The sequence below is a fragment of the Thamnophis elegans genome, chromosome 1 (genome assembly GCF_009769535.1).
Source record: "Thamnophis elegans isolate rThaEle1 chromosome 1, rThaEle1.pri, whole genome shotgun sequence".
Classification (NCBI taxonomy): Eukaryota; Metazoa; Chordata; class Lepidosauria; order Squamata; family Colubridae; genus Thamnophis; species Thamnophis elegans.
The window spans coordinates 165,445,501-165,457,929 of NC_045541.1; the positions used below are offsets into that span (position 1 = coordinate 165,445,501).

General features: G+C 45.3%; 2 protein-coding genes across 2 annotated transcripts in view; one reads left to right on the plus strand and one right to left on the minus strand.

Annotated features, from left to right (window-relative positions):
* Positions 1–1,145: 1,145 nt before the first annotated feature.
* F2RL3 (F2R like thrombin or trypsin receptor 3) lies at positions 1,146–4,788 on the plus strand. The gene is made up of 2 exons (XM_032238137.1): positions 1,146–1,609; positions 3,574–4,788. The coding sequence occupies exons 1-2, from the start codon at positions 1,459–1,461 to the stop codon at positions 4,653–4,655; spliced, it is 1,233 nt and encodes a 410-aa protein (XP_032094028.1). The 5' UTR covers positions 1,146–1,458; the 3' UTR covers positions 4,656–4,788.
* A 90-nt stretch (positions 4,789–4,878) lies between these two features.
* Positions 4,879–12,429, minus strand: part of CPAMD8 (C3 and PZP like alpha-2-macroglobulin domain containing 8) — a 70,929-nt gene continuing 63,378 nt past the window's right edge. The window contains exons 37-43 of the mRNA XM_032238149.1: positions 9,652–9,726; positions 8,984–9,089; positions 8,785–8,895; positions 7,885–8,097; positions 7,694–7,771; positions 6,481–6,647; positions 4,879–6,364 (exon numbers count right to left, since the gene is read on the minus strand). Of these exons, the coding sequence (XP_032094040.1) occupies positions 6,484–6,647; positions 7,694–7,771; positions 7,885–8,097; positions 8,785–8,895; positions 8,984–9,089; positions 9,652–9,726 (747 nt within the window). The 3' untranslated portion in view covers positions 4,879–6,364; positions 6,481–6,483. The remainder of the gene's footprint in view (positions 6,365–6,480; positions 6,648–7,693; positions 7,772–7,884; positions 8,098–8,784; positions 8,896–8,983; positions 9,090–9,651; positions 9,727–12,429) is intronic.

Here is a 12,429-nt window from a genome sequence, read left to right on the forward strand (position 1 = left end):
CAATGTGATGCAGCGAGCTTGACTCCTGTACATTAGGGGCTGCCACAAAGAGAGTCAACTTATTCTTCAAAGTACATGAGGGGCAGATGCTTCGAAGAGTAACTTGACTCCCTCTTTGTGAAGTCCTGAGGGCAGGACAAGAAGTAATGGGTGGAAGATCATTAGAGATCCAACTTAGAACTAATGAGAAGTTTCCTGACAGAACATTTAATCAATGAAACGGTTTGCTTCCAGAGGTTGTGTCTGAAACGGTATAGGGTTTCCTGCTTAGGCAGGGGGTTGGACTAGAAGACCTCCAAGGTCCTTTCCAACTCTGCTATTGTATTGTATTGTGTGGGCTCCAGAAGTTGTGTGGGCTCTGACACTGGAGGTTTTGAAGAAGACACTGGAGACAAGAAGACACTGTTTGTCTGGAAGGCTATGGGGGTCTCCTGCTTTAATGGGGAGTTGGACTAGATTAGGTCCCTTCCAACCCTGTTATGCTATGTTCTAATTCCACAAGCGGGAAGTTCCACGCTCACATCAGGCTTCTCTCCTCCCCCTCGGACATGTTCTCGTAGCTGTGCTATTTGCAGATGGATGGAGCTGAGGCGGGCCTTATCTGCACAGGGATATCCTGTTCCGCCCTCTTCCTTCTCATTCGCCCCACCATGACGTTATTTCCTGACAGTTATCAGGAGAAGCAGAGGATATTGCAGCAGCCATCCGAATGTTTGTGTATGTCAAAGACATCTTGAGTGACCTTGAGTAAACAGCAGGGAGGTTGCGGAAGGCAAAAGGTCAGGTTGGTGGGAAGCCCAATTTCAAAGATTAAGAAGCCCACTCCTTTTTCAGCAACGACTCAGTTTTGGTTCGGACAACTCAAAGTCCTACCTGGTCCTCTATATTTATTTTGAGGTTCCACAGACCTGAAGCCTTGATGAGAAAGCGGGCAGAGTGACGGCATCTACAGATAACAGAGAAGAATCTCTGGGAAAATAAATGGCTTTCCTGGACTGCTAGCCAGGCCAGATGGTCACTTTATGCCAGAGGTGTCCAAACTTGGCCACTTAAAAGATTGTGGTGGACTTCAACTCCCAGAATTCCCCCAGCCAGCAACTTGCTCATATTTATAGCTCGTGCTGGCTGGGGAATTCTGGGGATTGAAGTCCACCACTCTTCAAGGGGCCACATTTGGACACCTCTGCTTTATGCTTTTATGGCTAAATGGGTTAGATCCAATGGGTCCCTTTTGTTATGGAGCAGTCCCTTGAGACAGACCAGACCAATCCTGGTTTGGGTCTTCCCTCCTCTCTTTTAACTTCTGTCAGGGGAAGGATTGTGTCACTGAGACACGTACTTTCTCCCTGGCATGGCTTGCTGTAAAAGGAGCCCCCACCATCCAACCACTCCCAGAAGAGGCGGGTAGGAGGAACATGATGTTTTCTGAACTTAAGAGCTGTCAAGGCAGGAAATGGGATGTTGCCTGACTCCTCACCGCACAGTGAAACACTCTTGCTGACAACTCACAGGATGTCACTGGGCGACACTGGGACCAGGGGATATTTCTTGCCATTGCTGCTTGTGTGCTGCTGGAAGGTGTCGACTGCAGGAGTTGCTGATTATGATGGTAAGAAGCCAAATCTCCCCAACCCCATTTAGCTTGCAAGAGCCTGAAGGGCAAAGACAGAACCTTTGGAGCAGGACCGACTGGCCTGAGGAACCAAGGGGTTCGGGGTGATGGTTGTGGGGATTTGACTCTGTTTCAGGGTTTTAAATTTTTCATTAAGGACCCTTTCAGAGTTCTGTTAAAGATAACATCCAGTTGTGCCACAGCTCTCTTTAGGATGCCTCAAGGGCAAAGTAGATGGCCAGGCATTTTTATTTAACCTCCTCAAGGAATTGCATTGTTTATAGGACTTTTTGAAGTCCAGAATCCTAGGATTCTGTGAGATCTCTATAGAGTTCCATTGAAATGCTAAGAACAAAAGTTTTTCCCACTCAAACAAAGCATATTTCCTATCACTAGATCTTTACTTTCTCATGAGGGCTTCCAAAGGAGGGTTTAAAAAGAAACCCAACCCATTCTATGGCTTGAAAAACCCAGAAATCCTTGTTTAATAGCCTAAGGTCTTATAAATCTTGCAGCTGTGTAGCTACTTGTAGCTCAGGAATATCAAATGGGGCAGAGATTTCCTGCCCCTTTGACAGTGGGGCAGACAGTTCCAGATTTGCAGCCACCAAAGCCTTCCAGGATTGTGACACAATATTTTTAAAGTATCACCCTGGGGAAAAAAAATTGCTTGCTAAGACGCTGTAACTCTCTAAAATGTGAAAGCAAGCCAATATTTTGCATGCTGTGTTGATGTCATCACATCCTTAGCTATTCCTCCTACTTCCTTTGGAAGCTGGAGAAAAAAAGTTAAAAGCATCCCTTAGAAAAGAAATTGTCAGAATGACTGCAGTCAAGAGCCACAATCCAAAGGAAAGTTTAGAAGAGGAAAATACTTGCTTCCCTTGAGTTATTTGCAAGCTTATTTTGATGGCATGAGCTTCTTCCCTAGCTCTGATATACAAAACACAGTTGGTTAATGAAATATAAACAGCTAGTTGAAGAACCATTTCCTGTTGCTTTAATGGATCCAATGAGAGAGATCTTGTGTACAGAGTATCAAGACACTGTTGTTAGTTCTATGGCATTCAACATTATTATACATTACTTCTGCAAATTTCCTGAAGCTAGGATGGGGAGCCAAATGTTGTGTAGAAAAACAAAGGGTGGATAATTTGCAGTCAAAATCAGCAGGATGAAAACAAATGCAAGTAGGAAGTCTTAAGTACAAGAAAGAGTACAGATAAGATGGAGAAATAAGTCCTAGTTTTGTATGAAAAGAATTGACCCCTTAAATTGGTCAAAAAAACTGAATATGAGCCAGCAATGTGACATGATTGTTTTAAAAAATGCTCCTGGAATAATGCCACATTTTAATGGCTATCTAGAATATGATTGGCCCCATAGTCAGGAAGGGAAGGAAACCTTATGAAAAGCTGCATGTTTTAGGTCGGAAAAACAAATTAAAGCAATGCAATAACAATCTTCAAACATTTGAAGGACTGCCAAACAAGCAGATGTCAGCTGAATAATACGAGAAACATCCTAGTAGTATAAACAAGTGGACAGTAGCAATCCGAACACTTCATACAGTAGGTTAAGCAGGATCTAGATTGCTCTCAGGGGTGCTGCACAGCGATTGCCAGATCTTTCCAGTCGATTCCACGATTCAAAGGAGAGGAGAGAGACAGTTTGGTGTAGTGGTTAAAGACACGAGATTAGAAACCAGGAGACTGCTAACTCAGTGACCTTCTCTCCCAGCCCTAGGAAGCAGGCACTCTTGCCAAGAAAACCGGAAGTCCATGCAATCTCAGGAATCAGAAACCGAAAGAAAGGCTCAGAGAGTCCCTAAAAAGAGGGGGAGGGGAGAAGGGAGGTACACCTACAAGGGACTTGCTTTTTTAAAGTAGATGGGAATGAAGGCTGGAGGTGGACTGGGGACTCATAATTAGAATCACTGACTGGATTCCTTCTATTGTTAGATTATAGTGTAAATGGAACCGATGAGTCTCAAGGAGAGCCACAGAATGGCCTGTGCCCTCGCAGCATCCCAGGAGAGACGATCACTGAGAACAACACTACTTTCCTGAGAATCTCGAAAGATTCGCATGGTTTACTCAATGGCACGCTCACCGTCGTAGTCCTCCCATCTTTTTACACACTCATCTTCCTCATTGGACTCCCTGCCAATGCTCTGGCCCTCTGGGTGCTCACCACACGGGTGGAGAAACTGCCCTCCACCATTTTCCTGATCAATTTAGCAACTGCCGATCTCTTATTATGCCTGCTGCTTCCCCTGAAGATCTCTTACTACTTCTTGGGCAACCACTGGCCCTTTGGGGAGGCCATGTGCCGCTTTACCACCATGGCCTTCTACGGGAACATGTACTGCTCCATTATTTTGCTTGCCTGCATCAGCATGGACCGCTACCTTGCTGTAGCCCACCCGTTCTTCGCCCGTTCCTTCCGCAGCAATGCCTTTGCCATGGGCACCTGTGCTGTAGTTTGGGTGGTGGCTGTCCTCCTCACCCTGCCTCTGACTGTCTCCCGCCAGTCCTTCCCACTCTATAAGACGGAGCAGACTCTATGCCACGACGTCCAGCCATGGGAAGAGGAAGAGCATCGTTACTACTATTACTTCATCATCCTCATTGCCTGTGGCTTCCTAACTCCTCTCCTCATCATGGTCTTCAGCTGTGGGGTTACACTCCGGGTCTTGTTGGGCAGTGGTGAAAAGTATGCTTTGGCTGCCAAGCTGACAGCCCTCATGCTTATCTCAGTCGTGGCCTTTTATAGCCCAAGCCATATCCTGTTACTCCTTCACCATTCCCACTCCTGCTTCCGGAGGGACGGGACGGTCTACGTGGCCTACATGGGCAGCCTAGCCTTGAGCACCTGCAATAGCTGCGTTGACCCCTTCATTTACTATTATGTTTCGGAAGAATTCAGGTTAAATGTGAAGAGGGGACTCTTTGGTCACCGGAAGGATTCTGCTGTGTCCATGAAGACCTCAAAAGAAACGCTGCCTTCAAAGAACTTCCATCACTTCCATTGTCCTGGGTGAAGGAGAGATTGTCTTCATGGTACTTTGAAGGAAAGGAAAGCAGAAAGGAGGCCTGCAGGGACTTTTCATGGTCTTTCTTACCAAGATTTTTTCTTTGAGGAAGCAACTAACAGTCAATATGTTCTTGGAGTTCTTAAAACAATATAGCTGGATAAAACCTGCCCAATCTCAGCTCCCTTCCAACGTCCAAGAAGCCTAATTATGTTCCTCATTAATTCTGAAGTCTTGTGTAGCAGATAGTTCTTCCCTTTATTTTGTGAATTAACTGTATGGATTTGGGAAAGTCCAAGTAATAATAAATGGAAGAAAACTTCCAAAAATAAGTTTGTTGCTGATTGAGTCTTCATTATTCTTATGCTTTCTGTTCCTGGATTTACCTCAGACCCCTGAGGTAAACTATTACCTCAGGAAGAAACCAGAAGGAGTCACAACTGTTTTAAAAATCGATTTTTAATAAAATATTTTATCAGTATCTAAATCAAACTTCTTCTCCCATCCCACCCACCCCCTGGATGCTCCAATTCACTAAAGGATTGTGCCGAACCATAAAAGCAAATTGTACCCCTGCAATGCCTAAGCAAGTGGGGAACAGGCTCTTCTACTGAGCACTTGGAATGAACAAACAGGTATCTGCCTAGATGTACAGTGGGCAAGAGCAGATAAGCCCAATGAGCAGAGATAAAAAAAATATGTCAAGATTGGGGTCACCACGTCAACCTGGTTCTATTTGACGATCATTTGGGGTAAATAAAAATGTTTGTTTTACAATAAATATTGGGTACAGCTTATATTTTTGAAAACGGTTCATCAAGGCTGGCATATCTGCATTGCAGAAGAACCGGGGCTGGCAGTAGTAGTTCTCGAACTTCCATTCCCTTAGAAAATATTCTCTGACCTCCTTCAAATTTATAAATAGCTTATTTTGCCATCACTCATGGACGATGTAAAACAGGAGGGGAAGCTGTAGCCGCAGATGTTTGCAAACTACAAATCTTAGAATTCATCAGCTCTAGCCAAGTTGGCCGGGAGTGCAGAGTTTGTAATGAGCAACATCTGGAAAGCTACACGTTTACCATCCATGGTTGAGAAGTTTAGAGGGGGAAGAAGGTAGAAGTGGATCAGCTCCAGTGCTCTGGAAAATATGAGGTGGACGCATGCTTTTCTTTCCATACAGTGGAGGAAGGATAATCGGGAAGGGAAGATAAGGTGAGACCGGAAAGCCAATTCCTATCCCACCAACACCAACCTTTGAACAGAGGAAACTTGTTCTGTCCAAGCTCTTCATCCTCCCTCCAGGCTAAGGGGGTGGTGGGTGGGGTGGAGTGACAGAGGGGTGCAGTAATATGATGCACTAAACAAATGACCTGGAACTCTTGTGCTTTGGTTGCAATGGGGCTGCCCGGGTCATAGAGATCAACGGTGCCATCCTTTCTCCACTCACAACTAGGGCAGAGTGGGTTGGAAGACAGGAGTCAATTCGAATGATGCAGGCCCACTGGGGATGAGCAACTCCAAAAAGAGGGTCTGGATTCCAGCTTGCCCTATGTAGCTTGTGCAACACAAGTGGGAAAGCGGCAAGGAGGCTACTGTGAGAGCCATGGGAAGGGCAAGACGGAGCTCCATCTTCCTTTGTCAGCAAGACACAGAACAATAAAATGGCCTGGATCCCTTGTGGAGTTGGCTCTGCTAGACTGAAAGGAAGGAGTTTTCTACAGGAAAAAAAGGAAACATGAAAGGAAGAAAAAGAGAAAACTGTGAAGTGGAAACAGAGCGGAGAACTACTGGTCCCCCAACACACACACAAGGCCCCCATTGAACCTCTCACCATTCACTTCCCAGTGTTCACAGCAGCTCTTGGGTATCTGCCGTTATCTTGCGCCTCTGTGCCGCTTGCTGTTGTCAGTTCAAAAGCGTCTCCTTCAGAAGTGTAAGGGTCTGCCTCATATTCATAGGAGTAGTAGGAGAAGTCCAACTGAAGGGAGGGACTTTCATCTGTGAGGTACATTAAAAAGAGGTTCAAGAAAATGGGGGAAAAGTAGATTAAGTTCGGGGGGGGGGGAGAAGCAGCAGTTTCTAATTCCAGTCAGTCCTCTATTTCTTTGCATCACTAAGAAACACTGTTAAACCACAGTAATCTAAAGATGGATTGAGTTTTCTCACTTGCTTATTACTCATAAAAACACAAACATTTCTTGATCACAGAGGTTGACTTCCTTCTTGGCTCCTGAGGTTGACTTCATCTGGCCGCAGCCCAAGAATAAAATAAGCTCAGCATCTGTACCCAAACTGGTGTCAAAGTAAGGCCTCCCCCCGCCCTTGTTCCAACGCCTTGTACAGTGTCAGGCCTGCAGCCATCTTTTCTCGTACGGTTGCAACGGGGCCCGGTGTCAACTACATGAATCTCTTGCGATGCCTCCGTGAACCTCCATGGCATTCCAACTGCTTGGCAGAGCATTGTGCAGCCCCCATGTACTCTGTGAGCCCCAAAGAGCTCAAATACAGGTAAGGAGCTTGGGCGGGCGGATGGGCCCTCCGGAGCACCGGAATGGAACGATACCCAGTGCTCCGGGCAGGCATCGGTACGCCCGTACCTGGGCGTACCGCCTGCAACCCACCACTGCAATAGAGTCAGGAGAGGGAATAGCAATCGTGCCAAATATATTCATGCCGCTACAGTTTCCTGCAGATTCAAGGATGGGCAGAACGACTTTTAATTCACTTTTGAAGTAAGGAACAGAGAAAGGATACTTTGGAGCAGGGGTTCCCAACTTTAGCGACTTTAAGACTTGTAGACTTCAACTCCCAGAATTCCTCAGCCAGCTTTGCCCTATTCTTTGCTGAGGAATTCTGGGAGTTGAAGTCCACAAGTCTTAAAGTTGCCAAGGTTGGAGACCCCTGTTCTGGAGCAATCCCTCCCTCCTGGGAAGTACTTGCTAACCACAACAAATCTGGAAAGGATGAGACAATTGTGGGGGGGAAAAGCAAGGGCTAGAGAACCCCGTTGCATAAAGGGGAACACTTGGCGCTAATCTCCCTACCTGTTGGTGTCTGCTGTTTCCTGTCAGGAAATGTGAGGCTGTGAACGTGCTTTTCTTTCTCTTCTGGAGGGCTCTTAGCTGCAGAGAAGAAGCAAAAGGAAGGCTGTGGCAATGCCTCTCGGGGGGCTTCTGCACAACCACGGTTTCTTCCATGTTCTTGCCCAGTTTTTGGGTGGCCACGCAGAACTTACCCACCACACATTGTGCCATGAGGACCTGCTCGATCTGGGTGTTGTTTCTGCAGGCGGCCACCTCCATCTGGCAGTGGTTCTGATAGATTAGGCCATCTGAGCCACACACCAGCTCCCCGTCGTAGCCACAGTCGCGGGAACACAGGCACTGCTCAAAATAGCCATCCTCTAAGCAACCAAAGACGCTGTTGCAAGGACCGGTGTGTACAAAACCTGCAGAAACAGCCGGGAGGGGTTAGAGGTGCACTGGGAGGATTGCAAATCTTTCAGAGGCTTCTACCGTTTCCGGTGTAAAAGGCAGAATAAGTACCATGAGCTCCCAGAGCACATTACAGGAAGTCCTCGACTTTCAACAGTTCACTTAGTGATCATTTGAAGTTACAACTGCGCTGAAAAAAGTGACTTATGACTATTCTTCACATTTGTGACTGTTGCAGCATTCCCATGGTCAGGTGATTTGCATCAGGTGACTGACATTTGTGACGGTTGCAGTGTCCTGAGATTAAGTGATCCCTGTTTGTGACTTTCTGACAAGCAAAGTCAATGGGGAAAGCAGATTCACTTAACAACCGTGGTTCTAATTGAACGATTCACAGTGATTCACTTAACAAATGTGGCCAGGAAAGTCGCAAAATGGGACAAAACTCACTTAACAATTTTTTCACTTAGCAACAGAAATTTTGGGCTCAACTGTGGTCGTAAGTTTGAGGACTATCTGTATTTGCTGCCTTGAAGCCGCTTCACACTCCTGGGGACAGATTCCCAGACTAGTGTGGGACGAAGCTACCCAAACTCATCTTGTGTTGCCGGAAGGGACGAAAAGAAAGAAGGATGGCATGGAGAAGGAAAAGGAATAATGTGTAGCCATCCTCTTTCTTTCTCATTAGCTGCAGGACTTACCAACCCAGTGGCTGGCCATGCTCTCCACCTCGTTGCACATGGGACCATCACAGAGCTCACGGGACAGAGGACTGGATTCACTGACATTGTAGAAACGGGTGGCTTCAAAAGCTGCAGAGCAGGAGGGAGGAAAGGCAGGTTGTCAGGGTCGGGTCGGCTGCCCAGGGCTCAAGGCATAGCTGCGGAGGCACATACCCACCTGGCTCATAGTAGTCATACACCTTGATAGGCAAAGGAGCCGTCTTCCCCACAATGTATTCCCGAAAGGCCATAAACTTGACACAGGTCATACACTGGCTTGGAATCTGCAGGTGTGATTTAACTCTGTGAGGTCTTGAGTCAAGAGGGTTGGGGAGCTCCCTCCCCCCCCCCCACAACAGCAGCACCATTTAAGGGAAAGCATTAGAGGGAAGTATTGATCCCAAGAACATTTCTAATTCAAAAAGGGGCTCAAGAAAAAGGGTGAATTGCAAAGAGGTACTTTAGATTTTGTTAGCAAATGGGTTCCTGTGTTTGGTCAGGGAGAAGCCATTGTTCCAGTATTTATCATGAGGTGGTTAAGGGGTTAAGTTATCAATAAGCAAAGAATCACCAGGGACTAAATCCGGTATATCCCTGACAGTCCAGTTCTCAAATTCTAAGACTCCTTGGGTCTTTGTACACTCACATGAAGCCAAGGGAAGGGAGAGCAAAAGAATGGATCAAGAATCATTAACATCTCAGCTCTTAACAAACAGAACCATCCTCCTCTTCTTTTTTTCCATTCATGGGTAAAGGAGAGATTTGTATCTTAATGCTGGCTTCAGATGAGCAGGAGAGGATCAACGAGAGCACGTTTTGTGAGGCCTGTGATAAATGGAGTCTTACCTCATCAAAATAGAAAAGGACCTTCCTGCCATCCACCTCGTATCTCTTCAGACCAATTTGTTTGTTTGTGAGTAGCTGGAAAGAAAGCATAAGGCTTGACTTAACATTTGCATCCCCCATGTTCATTTAAATCTCCCTCATTTCTCTAAAGGACATGAAACATCAGGGTGCCCGCAAGCAGGTCAAGAAAGTCAAAATGGTGGCTACACGCCTGGTATCAAAGCACTGCCTTGCACTTAAAAAGCCTTTGAATACATGATGGTCGCTGCCATTTTGAGGTTTTCTTTTTACCCCTTCCCTGAGGACACCCCTGTTACACACACTCATTTCTGAATGGACTTCACATCTTGCTGTCTTCATGAGGGGTCATGTTTTCTCAGGAATAATTTATTGGATACCACAAGGAAGAAAGCAGGAAGTGGGGCCCCAGGAAAATGTAGATAACTTCAGCCCTTTGTCTTTGAAATATCCAATTTTGCTCTTTGACTCTCTGGTCTCGCTATCTGCCCCATCCCCAAGTTGCCTCTCCAGAAGGGAGAGGGAGTTTTCAACAAAGGTATGAAATAGTCTGTTAGATGAAAGTTTGAAATCTGGCTCAAGGCTGTACAAGATTCAACTAAAGATCACATATATCCCAATAATTACAGGTATTTTGCCCAGGCTGTACTGTATTATCCATCTTATTTGACTAAAATAAACAGTGCAGTGAGATATTGCTTTGAAGAATTTAAAATCAAAACAATCTGAAGCCTTAGAAAGTCCAATATAACGGATGAATAAATGATTTAATCTAAAAGGATTTGGATTCCTTTTGCCAAGTATGTTAATTGGACCCAAGACAATTCCCAACAAATAGTCATATTTCTGAAAGATAAAAACATTGGTTTCATCATCTCCGTCCACCAGATTGAAACTGGACAAGCAAACTGGCAAACGAAGAACTGCACATTTTTGAAACTGTTATATATTTTTTGAATGAAGTAAAATAAGATTAAAAAAAAAAAGGAATGAAAAAAATGTGGCAAGAAATGAGATAAGAACCAACAAAGAGCAAGTGCTTGCATGAACAAGGAGAGCAGGTTTCATCCATCAAGCCCCCAAAGTGGTCTATAGTCATCCAGAACTATTTATTTTAATTGTTTTATTGGATAAAGGGGAAAGGAGCAAATCACACAATGAATTTATCTGAGGCTCCTATTTAGAGATGTTCAACTTTTTCTGGAGTGCGGATCACATTGGCCTGCTATGACATATTGGAAGCTGTGCCCCAGAAGGCAGTGGGTGTGGCCAGGACAAGAACAAAGTCTAATTTCAACTCATTTATATTTAATTAAAATGCACTCTAACTAGTATAAAACCATAATCTTCCAATTATGTTTTTCTTTTCTGCCCATTAAAAATTAACAATTTATGAGGCTCTCCAGTACTACACCACACAGCCCTGGAACCTCAGATGGGCTACCTCTTATCTAATTCCACTGAAGGGAAAAGATCTTTCTGTCCGACTTCATCTGCCTCCCCATTTTGTGTTTATCAACATCCTTTCCAGCTTTGTTTTTGTTAAAGTTCCTTTAGAATAGAGTAGAGTAGAGTAGAGTAGAGTAGAGTAGAGTAGAGTAGAGTAGAGTAGAGCAGAGCAGAGCAGAGTAGAATAGAATAGAATTTTTTATTGATCAAGTGTGATTGGACCCACAGGAATTTGTCTTTGGTGCATATGCTCTCAATGTACATAAGGAGAATAAAATACAATCATCAAGAATAAAAAGTTAGAACACTTAGTACTAAGGTTACTAATAAGCTATCAAATTGTACTAGTAAAAAAATAAAACAATATAAATTGAAAGATACAAGCAACATGGTTATAGTCATAAGTGGGAAAAGATAGATACTAGGAAGGAAGAGAAGAATAATAGTAATACAGTCTTAGTAAATTATTTGACAATGTTGTAGGAATCTATTAAATATATACATTTAAATCTATTAAATATATACATTTAAATCTATTAAATATATAAATCTAGTCTCAGAAGCGGGGTGAGGAGAAGGAGTCACCTGTGGGTATTATTACGGCCCATTTGCCCGGAGACTGAGGTAATTTTGAGGTCACTCGCTCTACTTCCTCCTTGTGACTCCCCAGATTAACCTCAGTCTTCGGCCCAGAAGGAGTACTTTTTCTGACTCCATTGGTTTCGAGGTTCTTTTGGTTAATTTAAATTTGTCTTTAGCTTTTTTCCCACTTGTAATTTCTTCCACTTCTCTTCTTTGCATCTCTGTGTTATTTAAGACTTTTTCTCTGCACAAGCTGGGCTTGCTGCTTTACTGGGGAGACCACAAGCTGCTGGTTGGTTAAAGGGGACGCTCCAGGCCGCGCGCCGGAGGGCGCTGTCCGTGCGACCCCTGGTTCCATTGGTGGGGGTCGCGGAGCACTCAGGAGGCTTCTGAGGGAGTGGCTCGATCAGAGCCGGCTTGCAATTGGACTGTGTGGTCAGCGATCGCCATCTTGGATGGCGGCCATCTTGGGATGCACGTGGTGGGACACGGAGATCGGCGTGTTTGTCTGCAGCCGCCACAAGCGCCCAGGAACACTGCTGGGAAGGATCCTTCGGTCCTGTGCTCCACCGGTAATCCGGGGAGGGTCCCTTTGTTTCAGTGGTGGGACGGCCTCTTTGGGCTGCGGATCGGCGGCGTGGTTGTGGGTGGCGCCGGTCTGAAGGAGCTCCGGACCGCGCGTAGAAGCCCAGGCTGGTTGGCAGCATGAGAGGAGGTGGGAAGGCAACA